The sequence below is a fragment of the Paramisgurnus dabryanus genome, chromosome 18 (assembly GCF_030506205.2).
Source record: "Paramisgurnus dabryanus chromosome 18, PD_genome_1.1, whole genome shotgun sequence".
Classification (NCBI taxonomy): Eukaryota; Metazoa; Chordata; class Actinopteri; order Cypriniformes; family Cobitidae; genus Paramisgurnus; species Paramisgurnus dabryanus.
This window is the reverse complement of record NC_133354.1, coordinates 13,436,237-13,450,406: the sequence shown is the minus strand read 5'-3', so window position 1 is coordinate 13,450,406 and position 14,170 is coordinate 13,436,237. Positions and strand designations below refer to the sequence as shown.

The 14,170-nt window shown below is 36.7% G+C and overlaps 2 protein-coding genes across 2 annotated transcripts; both read right to left on the bottom strand.

The window, feature by feature from the left end:
* Positions 1–2,318: 2,318 nt before the first annotated feature.
* LOC135776791 (granzyme K-like) lies at positions 2,319–5,792 on the bottom strand. The gene is made up of 5 exons (XM_065287708.2): positions 5,681–5,792; positions 5,430–5,574; positions 3,150–3,300; positions 2,809–3,063; positions 2,319–2,719 (listed from the first exon to the last, which is right to left on the bottom strand). Exons 1-5 carry the CDS (start codon positions 5,742–5,744, stop codon positions 2,549–2,551), a joined length of 786 nt encoding a protein of 261 aa, XP_065143780.2. The 5' UTR covers positions 5,745–5,792; the 3' UTR covers positions 2,319–2,548.
* Positions 5,793–7,801: 2,009 nt separating this feature from the next.
* Positions 7,802–9,786, bottom strand: LOC141281020 (granzyme K-like). The gene is made up of 5 exons (XM_073812582.1): positions 9,495–9,786; positions 9,231–9,375; positions 8,679–8,823; positions 8,337–8,591; positions 7,802–8,238 (listed from the first exon to the last, which is right to left on the bottom strand). The coding sequence occupies exons 1-5, from the start codon at positions 9,556–9,558 to the stop codon at positions 8,068–8,070; spliced, it is 780 nt and encodes a 259-aa protein (XP_073668683.1). The 5' UTR covers positions 9,559–9,786; the 3' UTR covers positions 7,802–8,067.
* Between the last annotated feature and the right edge of the window lie 4,384 nt (positions 9,787–14,170).

Below are 14,170 nucleotides of genomic sequence, written 5' to 3'. Positions count from 1 at the left end.
AATTGTGGCTTTCATTTTACAATTTTCTGTGGTGATATAGTATTAAGTACTAGACTGACCAGCAGCACAGCACAAAGCTTCAACACATTTGTGGTCACACAAAACCAAAAGAAAAACACCCATCCCATGCCTCTTTGATGTGGTGGGTCTTTGCTTTGGTGGTCTATATTGCCTCAAGTGACAGAGAAATGAAAAAACAAAACAATACATTTTAACAGAGTGTATTTAGATGCATTGTTATGAAAAGATTATTTTAAAATGAAAAACATATTAGAATCAACACAGCCCCAAGCAAAATAAAACTTAGCATCTTCGGTCTACACAGTACTGAATAATTAGCATCTGTACCAAAGCCATGTGATTCTGCATAATTATTTTATTCTTCAAGGAGGAAAAGCAGTTTTCTTTGTTTCATATTGTTTGTTCCAAACATATCATTATTTACCAATATACTAGTTTTTGCCCTCAGCACCTCTCACCCTATTGTTATAAATAGGGTACAGTTAACATAAACCAACACTTCACGTCAAGTTGCATGTACAGTAGATTCCACTGAGCTGGCAATAATGCACTTACGCCAATATGTATGTCACAAACCAGTGGGATGAGGGTCAGCTTTTCATCATAAGATTTCCTAGGCTCAAAATATCTCATTAAAGAGCCCAAAGGTTTGCACAGTTCACCATGTTCCTTTATTAAATGCTGCATCTGCAGCATACTCATGATTTCCATGATTTCCAACTTGACCCCTCCATTGACAGATATGGAGATGATTGGCAGGTGTTTCTTTAATGAAGCTTATCTGCTGAGATTTGCACTTGCAGAAATATTTGTAGAAGGGATTGCCAGAGGTGCAACCTGCATTTTTGCCTTTAGCATCCTTTTCTTATCTAGCCTAATCCTAAATGAAAGCACTTAAGTTGGTGTAACCTAAAAGTAGTCATGTTGGTTCCGTCATGACATGTTAATTATTCACTTTAAGGAAACACAATTAAACCCCATTAAGTACATTTTGCTTTGGCCTATACCTGACACAATATTATACATGCCATCACCATTTTCACCATGCCATAATAGACTATCCACCCTCTAGATGTAAACTGTATAACAAGATGATCACATTTTAGAAAGTTATTATGAAATAAAGTGTCCTCCATAAGTATTAGGACAATAAAGGCAAAATTGCTGTTTTTACTGTGGACTCAAGAAGTGTCTTAATAATAAAAGATGAATATGAGGTAAAAGTACACAGTGTCACATGACATAACAGAGCAATTTTGTTTTTACAGTCCCAATACCTATGGTGGACACATTGCATGAAGATGCATTAATAAACTTTGAAGATTTAAAAAAGACCTAAAATGCATCTTCTTTCTGACCTTTTTTTACCACAAAATATTTTATTGTAAAACAGAAAGGTTCTTTGGGTGTTGAAGGTTCTTTATGGAACCATTAGACAAAAAGGTTCTTCTATTCGTGAAGAATTAATTTTAAGAGTGTTATACTGTAAGTATTACTGAGGAAACTGTTGAAACACTAAATTAAAAATGTAAAAAATAGTAGGTGCCAGTCAAGGGCCATGGGTTAAAATTAATACCTCTAATGGCTCAAAGAGAACCTTGAAATTACTTAAAGTAAATGCTTGAAAAATAAAGTTGTCTGTCCAGGAGGGGGTAGTATTTTACTATTGACTATTGGATCATATTTGGTCATCTCTACTCCTTCTGTTAAGAACAGATTTTACTTTGTTGGCCTTGCATCATACACATTTAATTTAGTTTAACTGAATTTGATTCTGTCTACTTTGAGACATAAAACTGCCACATAATTCAACAATAGCCTACAGAATATAGATTGTGTTGACTGAAGACTCATCTCTGCACTTACACTGATTAAAGTCCTTACAAATTGTTACCATATGGATCAATAGAGCACAAACAGCAAAAATATTTTAACAACTCTCAACATAAAAGAATAAAAATAAATATATCCTTATTTTTTATTTTTTGCATACTATGAAATTTTAGTATTTTGTATTCAATTTGTGATTAATAGAATATTTACTTGCTAACATGACAATATTTCATGTATTAAGCATACACTGAAGCTTTGTGATGCAATAATTTTGTGACACTGTATATTGCCGTTGATAAACAAATGCTCGCATCAAAAGTTCAGTTTGTGTCGTTCTGTCCTCAGCTTTGATGTCTTTGCTTGTTATGACACTTTGAATTATGCAGGGGAAGTGTCTGAGTGTGGTTTGAGTATGAAAGCCATCATAAAAAAATAATGGAAACTTTCTTCTTGTGTTTGGTGTGAAATGCATTTAATGTTATAAAAGACAAACAATTAAGAACACAATTTCCAGTATATTCAACTACATATTAAGGGACCATATCAATAAAAAATAAAGCACAATTACTTAATATTAGATACTCAGTCGTATTTGTTAAACTGCATTGTTGAATTAATTTATTTTTTAATTTTGTAAATAAACACTTATGGATTACATACAATCTAATATGATGATGATATAATATAAATGTTCCTAATAGGTTGTGCTGTTAAATTGTTTTTTTAGTACGTTGTTGATCCAGAAGATGTGCTTATTAGAAAGAAAAGTGTACACTGTTGGTTTCCCAGGAACACCACATCCCCTCGATCCTGAAACGACTCCAACAAGGTTTTTCTTACATTCCAGTGGTCCACCGGAATCTCCCTAAAAAAAAAAAAAGTAAAACTAATTTCTCTTTCTGACGGTTCCTCTTCAAAGAGCTTGCAACAATGAAAAACCAAAATATAACATACCTGACAAGGGCCTCTGTTTGTCTCTTTGTTTCTTGTACACAGCATATCATTTGTAATGACAAGTTCATCCTTGTAATTACATGTGCACAGTTCTTTGTCCACAATAGTCACATCTAACATTTGCAGTTTATCAGAAGCTGCCAAAACTTCTGAATCCTGAGTACCCCAACCTTTTACAACACATTTTGTTTCAGGTCGCAAGTTTTGCTCCTTATTGGGGAGTTTTTTGGGCTTTGTCTTGACTTTTTTGTTCAGCTACAGAAATAAAGACAGCGTTAAAATGCATACTGTGGGAAATGGTCAACATGTTTAAAAGACAAGCATTTTGAACTTATTCATACCTTAATGAGCATAATGTCATTCCTTTTAGTCTGCTCATTGTATGTTTTGGGGTGCTCATAACTGAGAATGCCAACTCGCTGAGAGCCTTTAGTTTTAAGAGTTTTCAGAGACAGAGTCCCAATGAGAACTGACACAGATTTTATGGGCTCACTGAAAAGAAATATAGGAATGTAAATAAAACATGGAAAAGATCAGGTTTTAATTATTGTTTATATGTCAATGTGGTGTTTTTAATACGTTTTAAAGAGCACCTATTTCATTGCTAAAAACAATGTTATTTTGTGTATTTGGTATAAGACAATGTGTTCGCGTGGTTTATGGTTAAAAAACACATTATTTTCCACATACCGCAAATTTTTGTTGTTCCAGATTTCACTCTCTTCCTGAAACACACAGAATTGAAAAGCTGTGTGTCCCTGATTGGCCAGCTAATCTGTACGTTGTGATTGGCCTGAATATCTCTGATGTCAACAGAAAATGTGACGCTCCTAACCATTTTTGAAAGATTAGCGCACAATGCAATGCTAACAGGAGTTAACTTACAGGATGTAAGTCCGGAGCAGGAGGAATTATGATAATGTCGGTATTTACTATATCACCAATCCTAGGAAGTAAACTGTTGCCTACAATCCATGTGTTTGTTGTAGTCTAAGAGAAGAGATTTACAGTGGAGACGATAACTTCGTGACATCGTTTAAAAATGTAAATCGAACAATAGGAGCTCTTTAAAGGCGCTCTAAGCGAATCTGTGTGACGTCACTTCTTGTTGACGTTCAAACAACACGGAGCTTAGCTAACTCCTCCCCCTCCCTTTCGTGCTTTCTGAACAAATCATAAACACGCCCAACCCCTACTCCCAAATCCTTCTTGTCATTGACTGGAACACTTTGTTATGTTTCGTGGTGGTAGGTTTGACCACTTTGTTTTTTGATGCAGTTTGCAAAGACTGGTCTGTCTACAGAGACTGCGTTTTTTTACAGTGTGTTCAGAGGACAGGCAGCTAGCAGATAACGACAAGATATGAAACCAAACATGTTTTATGGCCTAAAAAGCGTGAATTCGCTTAGAGCACCTTTAAGACAAGCCATGTTCAAATTCATCATTCAAGACCACTGCAGAGTATTTTATCCATAAAATTGGAGACATTCCTCATTCCTGCAGTTTGTTTCCAAGGTCACAAACATGTAACCTAGTTTTTTTCTGCCAAATTTTAAATAAATAAAATAATAAAAATCACAAAATATGTCCCAAAATTGAAAATTAAATGCTAAAATAAAAATGAAAACATTTAATTTAATTATTTTATTTTTTAGGGTGATAATGCATCTTTTCCCTGGCAAATTGAAAAATAAAATGCAATTACATAATTAAAAATAAATGATTTGACATTTCATTTTCACTACAATTGTGAGGCAAGACATTTCGTGCAAAAAATACATTATTAAAAAGCAATTTATTAATGCTCAGCCAATAACAGTTACATAAATCTAATTAAAATAAAACGTTTTGATTGAAATGTTTTCATTTTCAACTTATATGCAAATTCTATGTTAATCAGTGGGTGGGGTTTACTTGGAGATTGTCTGAAGCAGTGTTGCCAACTTAGCAACTTTATTTTTTACTTATAGCGATTTTTAGACCCGTTAAGACAAAACTAGCAACTGTTTGGATGAACCTTAGCTTCATATCTTTACAGATAGGCTACTGTGTGACTTGCACGAGTGCTAGGTCTTCCAGGTCCCACTGAAATGTGTGTCTCTTTCGGCATCTACACTCTGTGCATTGAGCTGAACAACATTTATGATATAAGAGCTGACGCATGCATGATGCACAAAACAGCATTTTGTTTAAGTATTGTTTACATTTTAAAGGAAGAACCAACACTGGTCCGCTGTTATGTATGTTGCTAAACCAAATGTAGCAGTTGAAACTACCGAATATAGCTTTTATTTACACACAAGGAGACACTCCCTATATTCATAAATCTGTATAGTATATAAGGCAATAGTGTAGAATTACATTCAATCTGTTTAAAAGCATGTAGAAATTACTGTGACAGAAACTTTTACATATGCTATTATGACGTTTAAAGATGAGATTTAACCTATACAGGGAGACTAAATAAATACATAAAGCCTATATATTGTTATCCTATATATTGAACAACATACGGTAAAAGATGCCCTCATACACAACAAAATCCACACAATGTTCATGCTTCATCAGGATTTAAGGCTGCAGGTGGTAATTGATATCATATTTCTTGAAAAAATACTTACGTTTTGCAGTGAGCAGCAGTCAAAACCCATTGGTCTTTAATGAGAATTCCTCCACACACATGATGCTCGTCCTTTTGAATCGACACCATCCATGGTTCAAGTTTTTTCACATCTTTTCCTCCAACAATAGACACTTCAGAGCAATCTGGAACAAGATATATATCATGCTATTACAGATTTAACAAATACAACTGATGAATTTAATATGCAAATGTTTTACAAAACATCCACGGCAGATAAATAAGCATTACCTGATACTTTGAAAAAGGCGATCAACAGAAAAGTATAAATAATCAAATAGCTGTGAACATCCATTGTGTTCTCTCTCTCACAAAACTCAGTGTCTTTGCGATGTAACAAAGTCAAATGAACAACAGGAAGGAATAACTGCAGTTTAATACTCATAAGAAGACACTATTTTGTGGTCAGAACAATCTAAAGGTGTGTAAGGGTTGGTGTGTTTGTCACTTGTTATGCATGCAATGTGTTGCATCTGTTTTTGCACATTGTCACAAGTTAGTTTCACGCCTGTAAAAACAAATCACAAACTATTATCGTACACTATTTTCCTTCGCATTTATTTGTATAGCGCTTTTCACAGTCACATTGTCACAAGTCAGGCGTCGTCTGAAGTCATTACAGGGCCGGTGTGTGGTCATCTAATAGAGACAGGGTGCAGACTGGGGCTGCTGTAATTCCCAACTATATATATATATATATATATATATATACACATGTTACAGGATGCAGTTATGTATATGCATGGCTGAAGGATGTGTCTTCATTCTAGATTTAGACTAAGAGTGTCTGAGCCCCAAACAGTATCCACAGTTTAGGTGCCAGGTGGGAAAAGGCTCTACCTCATTTGACAGACTTTGCTATCCTGCTATGCATAGTGTTCGCCAAAAAATTCTACAGATTTCTATCACAGATTTTTGGGATGCTTTCCATACAGAACATGTTTTGACAGAAATTATCACCATGGTTACGTAAATGGCATGTTAAATATGTTTTATCATATTAGCATTAACAAACATCCGCAACAAGGGCAAATATCTGTACTGTATGCTGTTTATAGAAATGGTGACATACTGATATTCAGAAGCCTAATTTCACTGAATGGGACCACAAGTGACCTCAGGGTGTAAAGCCTAAAGTGAGGATAAACTCAATAATGACCTACAACCCAATGCAGCTGTGCTCAAGTGAGAGCGCTGCGTGGCGGTCAAGTTAAAACCAGGGGTGGCCCTAAAAATTCTGTCACCATTTTTTCAGCCTCATGTTGTTCTAAATCTGTATGAATTTCTTTTTTCTGATGAACACAAAAGAATTTTGATAAATAATGGTAATCACACAGCTGATTGTAACCATTGACTTCCATATTAGAAAAATTCAATTGGTACCGTTATTTGTGTGCTCATTTATCAAAATATCTTCTTCATCATTTATCAAAATAGTTCCATAATATTTGTTTTTGTGTTCATCAAATATATTATTTTGTGTTCATCAGAAAGAAAAGAAATTCATAAAGGGGAGCAACATGAGGATTGGAAAATGATGACAGAATTTTAAAGCTAAACCAAAAATGTGAACAGATTGAGAAGTATGTCATGCGGTGACAATTTTTGTATCCTTTTCTAAGAGTGTGACTGGCATATTAATGGTTTGTTGCAATAAACAATACTTTAAAGGCACCCCATGGAACTTTTTGGCCACTAGGGGGTGCTAGACATGTATTTTTCACGTCTAGCGCCCCTAGAGGCCACAAGCGCCGCAGCACTGTTGCAAAGGAAAAGACGACAACTCTTTAGGTCACAAAGTGTGCCTTCCAGCATGTCATGTGTCATATAATATAATTTCATGGGTTTTATTTTCATCAAACGCCAAAAAAATCACGTTTGCACTACAATATGCTACTAATAATTAATTAATAAGGGCTGTTTTCTTGTACAAAATTAAATATTTTAAGTTAAATGTACAGTGTTAAAAAGAAGGACAAAATTCGAACAATGTCAAGATCAAATGCCTGAAAGTGTTTGTGTGTGTGTATGTGTGTGTTTGTGTGTGTGTGTTTCCCAAATATTTTCAATATAAAGAAAAACAAAACAAAGCTGTGCACTTTGTTTCTGTGTAAGTTTATGCACAAAATGATTGGAAAACAATTGTCTGTGATTCTAGGGGCACTAGGTGAAATTTTGCCTATAGGCCAGCAAATTGGCCCGGGCCGGCCCTGCCACTGATAATATAGTTATGTATATTGGTCCCCACAACGTGATAATAACCCGGCCGCACACACACACGCACGCACACACACACGCACGCACACACACACACACACACAAAACAACGGCAACTTTCTTCTTGTGTTTGGTGTCAAAAGAATTTAATGTTATAAAAGACAAATAATCAAGAACAACATTTCCAGTTATTCAATTACATGTCATGGGGAGAAAAAATAAAGCACAATGTATTACTTTAATATTGATAATCATATTTGTTAAAATGTATACTTAAAATTATAAAAGATTGAAGAAAAAAATAGCAGGCACTTTGTAAATACACACTTATCAATAATCTCATATTTATTGAAAAAATATCCTGGCTGCTGACAATTGATGATATATTATACCGTACGTTCCTAATAGGTTGTGCTGTTGAATTGTTTTTTAAGTATGCTATTTATCCACAACATGTGTTTATTAGAAAGAAAAGTGTACACAGTTGGTTTCCCAGGAACACCACATCCCCTCGATCCTGAAACGACTCCAACAAGGTTCTTCTTACATTGCAGTGGTCCACCGGTATCTCCCTAAAAAAACACACAAAAACAGTTTTTCCTCTTTCTGACAGTTACTCTTTAAAGTGCTTGCAACCAGCCATAAGATGAAACATCAAAATATAACTTACGTGACAAGTGCCTCGGTTTTTCTCTGTGTTTCCTGCACACAGCATATCATTTGTAATGACAAGATCATCCTTGTAATAACGGTTGCACAGTTTTCTGTCCACAACGGTGACATCTAACATTTGAAGTTTATCAGAAGCCAGCGAAACTTTTGAATTCTTAGTACCCCAACCTGTTACAACACATTTTGTTCCAGGTTGAAAGTCTTGCTCCTTTTTAGGGAGTTTTTTGGGCTTTGCTTTCACTTTTTTGTTTAACTACAGAAAAAAAAGACAGGGTAAAAATGCATACTGTGGGAAATAATCAACATGTCTTAAAGACAAGCACTTCAAACTTATTCATACCTTAATGAGCATAATGTCATCCTGTTTAGTCTGCTCATTGTATGTTTTGGGGTGCTCATAACTGAGAATGCCAACTCGTTGAGAGCCTTTAGTTTTACTCAGAGACAGAGTCCCAATGAGAACTGTCACAGATTTTATGGGCTCTCTGAAAAAGAAAAAGAGGAATGTAAATAAGCAGATGAATACATTTTTGGATTTAAAACAGTTCTTTTAAATAATTGGTGTAAGATTACCAACCACGGTCACTCATATAGCCTATATAGACCGTTTCATCAGACGTACGTGTGGTAATGCGATACGCGTCTGGTCCTAACTTTACTTCCAGTTTCAGTTTTTTTAATGGTCTGACTAGTTACTAAACTGAACTCTTGAACAAATACCTTGTTGAAAATAACAAATGTTAATCTATGTGTTGTTATTATTATTAGCCAATGAACAACATAAAAGATGTCCTTATACCCAACAAAAAACATAATTTTCATGTTTCAGCAAGATTTAAAATTGCTGGTGATCATTTATAGATCATATTTCTTGAAAAATTGATTGACTTACTCTTTGCAGTGAGCAGCAGTCAAAACCCATTGGTTTTTAATGAGAATTCCTCCACACACATGAAGCTCGTCCTTTTGAATCGACACCATCCATGGATCAAGTTTTTTCACATCTTTTCCTCCAACAATAGACACTTCAGAGCATTCTGGAACGAGAGATAAAACATGTTATTACAGATTTAACAAATACAAACTGATACATTTGATATATGAATGTTTGATATATAAATATATAAATTTGATTACAGCAGATAAAAAGCATTACCTGACACTTTGAAAAATGCGACAAACAGAAAAGGATAAATAATCAAATAGCTGTGAAAATCCATTGTGTTGTCTCACAAAACTGTGTCTTCGAGATCTAACAAAAGCAAATGTAACAGCAGCGAGGAAATAACTGCAGTTAAAATGCTCATAAGGAGACACTGTTACTTTGTGGTCAGAACTCAGTCTAGGTGTGTAAGCGGGGGGTGTTTTGTCCCACTTGTTATGTGTGCAATGTGTTGCATCTGTTTTTGCACTTTGTCACAAATTCATTTCACAAGTTATTTAATTGCATTTCTGTACACACATAATGTAACACTTTATTTTACGGTGTCTTTGTTAGACATGTTACATGTAATTATTATAGTAATAACAGTTAATTATGCATAATTACATGCAACTCATCCTAAACCAAACCCTAAACCTAACCCCAACCCTACAATAAGTAAATGTTGTTGATGATTATTACTTAGTACTTAAATATATATTTACAATGTAACAGTGACGCCTAGAACCTATTTTATTACAGACATAAAAAATGCTTTTAATGTTTGTTTTAAAATGCTGTCACTCTGCTACTTAATTAAAAAAAATGCAAAATTATTTTCCTTATGGTCCTTGAGAATCTTTTTTACACCTTGCAATGATTGAATCATAATTTGTTTGATTACTTTCTAAAGTATTTCTCTATTATAATAGCAAAAATTCCTCAGATTTTTCTGTGTTTTCTTTTGTTTTTATTAATGTAAAGCTGCTTTGGAACAATTAAACAATTAAGCGCTATATAATAAACATTGAATTTAATTGAAATCTTAAAAGAGATTCGGTGGGACATATGAGGGGAGATGTTCCCCCTCATAGTGAAGCTAAAGCAACCGTGCAGCTGCAATTTTTCACACCTTCATGAGCATAGCAGAAACATCAAAGCAGAACACATACACTCATGCATTGAGCTAACCTTACAAATGTGTGAATCAGAGCTGGAGATTCAAATGAAGACTCTGAGGTTTAACTATATATGAAAACAGAATAAAAAAAGGAGAAAGTACATGTTTTTCAATTGATTTCAATATGAGTCACTAAACTTGCAAATAAGAACATTCACACAGAAACTGATCATCCATCAATTTTCCGCACCTCTTTATACTTTGCAGGGTCATAGGTGTGCTGGAGCCGTTCACTGCATCTTGGGTCACAGGTTGGGTTACACCCTGAAAAAATGGACAGTCCATCACAGGGGAAAATTGTAGATTATTTAAAAAAAGAGAGAGAAACAGAAAGCTAGTGTCATTGTTTATCAATTATATGATGTTCACACTATATTTTTATCTCAGGACACGTAGCACATACACCTATACGGTATGTGGAAAATAATGTGTTTTTTAACCATAAACCATATGAACACATTGTATTATATCAAATATACAAAATTACGTTTTTAGCAATAAAATAGGTGCTCTTTAAATTGTAATAATTAAGTATATGTATAATAAGAGGATCAGCGGGGAGAAGAAGCACCAACACTTAAGGCAGGATGATTGAATTTGTCAAGGAGAAAAAGCAGCCAACAAGGAAAAGAAACCCTATTGACTTGTTCTAAACAGCACTAGACTAGGTGATGACAGTTGACCTAGATAGACAGCTGTAAAATCCAGCACACATCACCCAGACCACACAAGACCATACATTATCTGAGTCTACGTAGCAGTTTATCTTACTAAAGCTAAGTGTGCCTTGGGAAGGAGAGGATGGAAGAGACGAAGGAGGGGCCTGCCACTTGAATGGGTGGAAAACCAGGATCATGCCTGTGGAGTTTGGTTGCCGAGGATTCGTAAGCCATTCTCTCAGGCTTAGAGATTGCTTGGAATAATTGGCGCAAGATGGAGAAGAGCCATCAGTAACAGCATGGAGGATGCCGAACGCGCCCCAAGATGGCTATGGCTGAAAAGAGGTGACGTGTGGGGCTGCAAGTTTGATTAACCTTGGTCAGGTCACAGGGGAAGAGGTGTCTGTTGAAGACCCAAAACACCCAATGATGCCAGGAAACAACACATATGATGAGTCCATTTTTGAGCATCAGAGGCTGTGTATATCAACATGAGAACAAGAATTTTCAATTTTGGGCCTTTTTACACCTGATCACTTCATGTGTTTTCTCTGATCAGATAGCTATCTGATTTGTTCAAACTTTTCCATTTACATTTGGCCACAAAAATGCGTCTTGGCAAAATCCGATCTTCTACTCCTGCGCAAAATGCAAATACACTATTCAGTACTCGGCCTTAAAAAGGTGAAGACGATGTTTATGCAAAAAAAGGCATCACTTATTGTATGTTGTACTGTATGTTGGACAGGGGACGCATGTCTCCTTGCTCAGCATGAGCTGGAGCGTGCAGTTCAGAGCGGCAGGGGAGTGATGGCACGGTGATTTAACGTACAGGTCCATGTTGGAGAAAAGCGTTCACAAAACTCTCTCTCAAAGTTTAATTTCTTCATTTAATGTCATTCGAGTTTGTCATTGGACTCTTTTATTGGTTCTAGGAAGCTTTTTTACCTGCTGTCGTCACTCCATAAAGCAAGAAGCGTGTCATCTTACGTCCCATTCAGACAGCCAACGACAAGCAGTAGCAGAGCGACGCGATCTCATTCATTTCAATGGAAACCTGGCGACTTCTGGCGACACGAGCGAAAGTGACCGTTGGCGACCGTATGGGCGTGTCCAGCGACGCCAGAAAGTTAAGAAAACTTTATGCAAATGTCGAGCGACTTTCGGGAGCGACTACCAATGAGAACAAAGCAGTGGAGTTCACGTCATCCTTCTCTCGTCAGTTACTAGAGTGGATAGTACTCATTTGTTTATGACAAGCAGATTTAGAAACGCCTCATTGAAAGAGACGGGTGACACACAGCGTTAACGTCGCTGGCTGTCTGAACGAGGGGTTAAGATACATTCACATTATAAGCGACTTTGTCGCTGTGTGTCGCTCGTCTCTTTCAAAAGAGGCGTTTCTAAATCATGGTTGTCATAAACAAATGAGTAATGTCCACTCCAGTAAAGCTGCATTCACATTAGCAGCGACCAGCAGTAGCAGAGCAACGCAATCTCATTCATTTCTATGGAAGCTTGGAGACTTCCGGCTACACGAGCGACAGTAACGATTGGCGACTGGATGAGGCGTGTCCAGTCGTGCGACAAAGGCGCGTCCACACGAAGCCGGTGCATTCCCTATCCGATAATTTTTTTCCTTGATCTAAAAAATAATCCATAAACACGAAACCACTGACACGGACTGAAAGCGGTGTAGTATATATGCCGGACCAGTATGGGGCGCTGTAATTCTGCCACAGATATACACTATACACGGAGAAGAAGACTTTGAGCATGCGCATAACCAACGTATGGTGTTGTCCATTATCGCTTGTTGGTCACCACAATTGCATAGAAGCAATTTTGCTGTAATAAAGCTAGTAGGCTTTAGTAGCTTCTGTAGCACGAACACAATCACGTAGTCCGCCGTTATTGTTGTTGCTGTTACGTGTGACGCTTCCGACACGTGATGTGATGACGTTTTCGCTTCACAAAATATACGGATTGGCTGTACAGACGAAACCGCAAGGGTGTCGGTTTCAGATTTATCCACTTTAGGACCCGGTTTCAAAAAATAGCGGATTCAGTTCAGTCTCCCAAAACGGCGGATCCGTGTGGATGAAACGCCAATACGATAACAAATTTATACGTATACAGTGATACGCGTCTCCGTGTGGACAGCCCCAAAGTTGAGAAATGTTTCACTTTACTTTTACCAATGAGAACAAAGCAGTGGAGTTCACGTCATCCGTCTCTTGTCAGTTACTGGAGTGGACTCATTTGTTTATGACAACCAGATTAAAAACACCTCTTTTGAAAGATACAACCGACACACACACAGCGACAAAGTCGCTTATAATGTGAATGTACCTTTACTGACGAGAGACCGATGACGTGAACTCCACTGCTTCAATGTTATTGGTAGTCGCTCCAGAAAGTCGCTTATAATTTGCATAAAGTAAAAAATTTCTCCACTTGGTTGTGCGACTGGATGGGGTGTGTCCATGGCCAATGGTCACTGTCGTTTGTGTCGCCGGATGCTGCCGAGCTTCCGTTGAAATCAATGAGAACGGTTCGCTCCGCTACTGTTAGTCGCTGCTAATGTGAATGCGGCTTTTGTTTGTCTCTTTGCCGACTAACCCTACAGTCACATTAGCTACAAAAGTGAGTGACACCGAGCGACACGCACTTGCTTGATGGGCGTTCCTTGGCTAGTATCTAAAAGCAGCATGAAAAGTCACTTTAGAGGTATTGTTAAGTTACAAAAACGATGTTTTTGGATTTAAAAGTATTTAATTCTCGATAAAAGTAACAAAATATATAAGATAAAATGCCAAACTTATCAGATATATATAGAAATACGCATTTTCCGCCATCTTGAATTATTTTCTTTGACTCGGCCACAGACCTACGTCACGCTGCCCCTTCACTCCGATTGGCACTCGCTTTGTCGCATCGCTCCGCATTTGCATAAAATAGCCTTCTTGTCTATTTTGGCCCCACCTTGCTCGTGCAGCAGCGAGCTCGTCGCTTGTCGCTGGCAAACGGCCACTCCCATTGAAAATGAATGGTAGCCTGTCTCTGTCTCT

Coding starts and splice junctions, on each gene's coding strand:
- LOC135776791 (XM_065287708.2), bottom strand. CDS start 5,744: ATGGATGTTCACAGCTATTTGATTATTTATACTTTTCTGTTGATCGCC. Junction 5,575..5,680: donor CGCCTTTTTCAAAGTATCAG/GTAATGCTTATT, acceptor ATCTTGTTCCAG/ATTGCTCTGAAGTGTCTATT. Junction 2,720..2,808: donor CAAACAGAGGCCCTTGTCAG/GTATGTTATATT, acceptor TTTTTTTTTTAG/GGAGATTCCGGTGGACCACT.
- LOC141281020 (XM_073812582.1), bottom strand. CDS start 9,558: ATGGATTTTCACAGCTATTTGATTATTTATCCTTTTCTGTTTGTCGCA. Junction 9,376..9,494: donor CGCATTTTTCAAAGTGTCAG/GTAATGCTTTTT, acceptor CTCTCGTTCCAG/AATGCTCTGAAGTGTCTATT. Junction 8,824..9,230: donor ACTGCTGCTCACTGCAAAGA/GTAAGTCAATCA, acceptor TTTCTTTTTCAG/AGAGCCCATAAAATCTGTGA.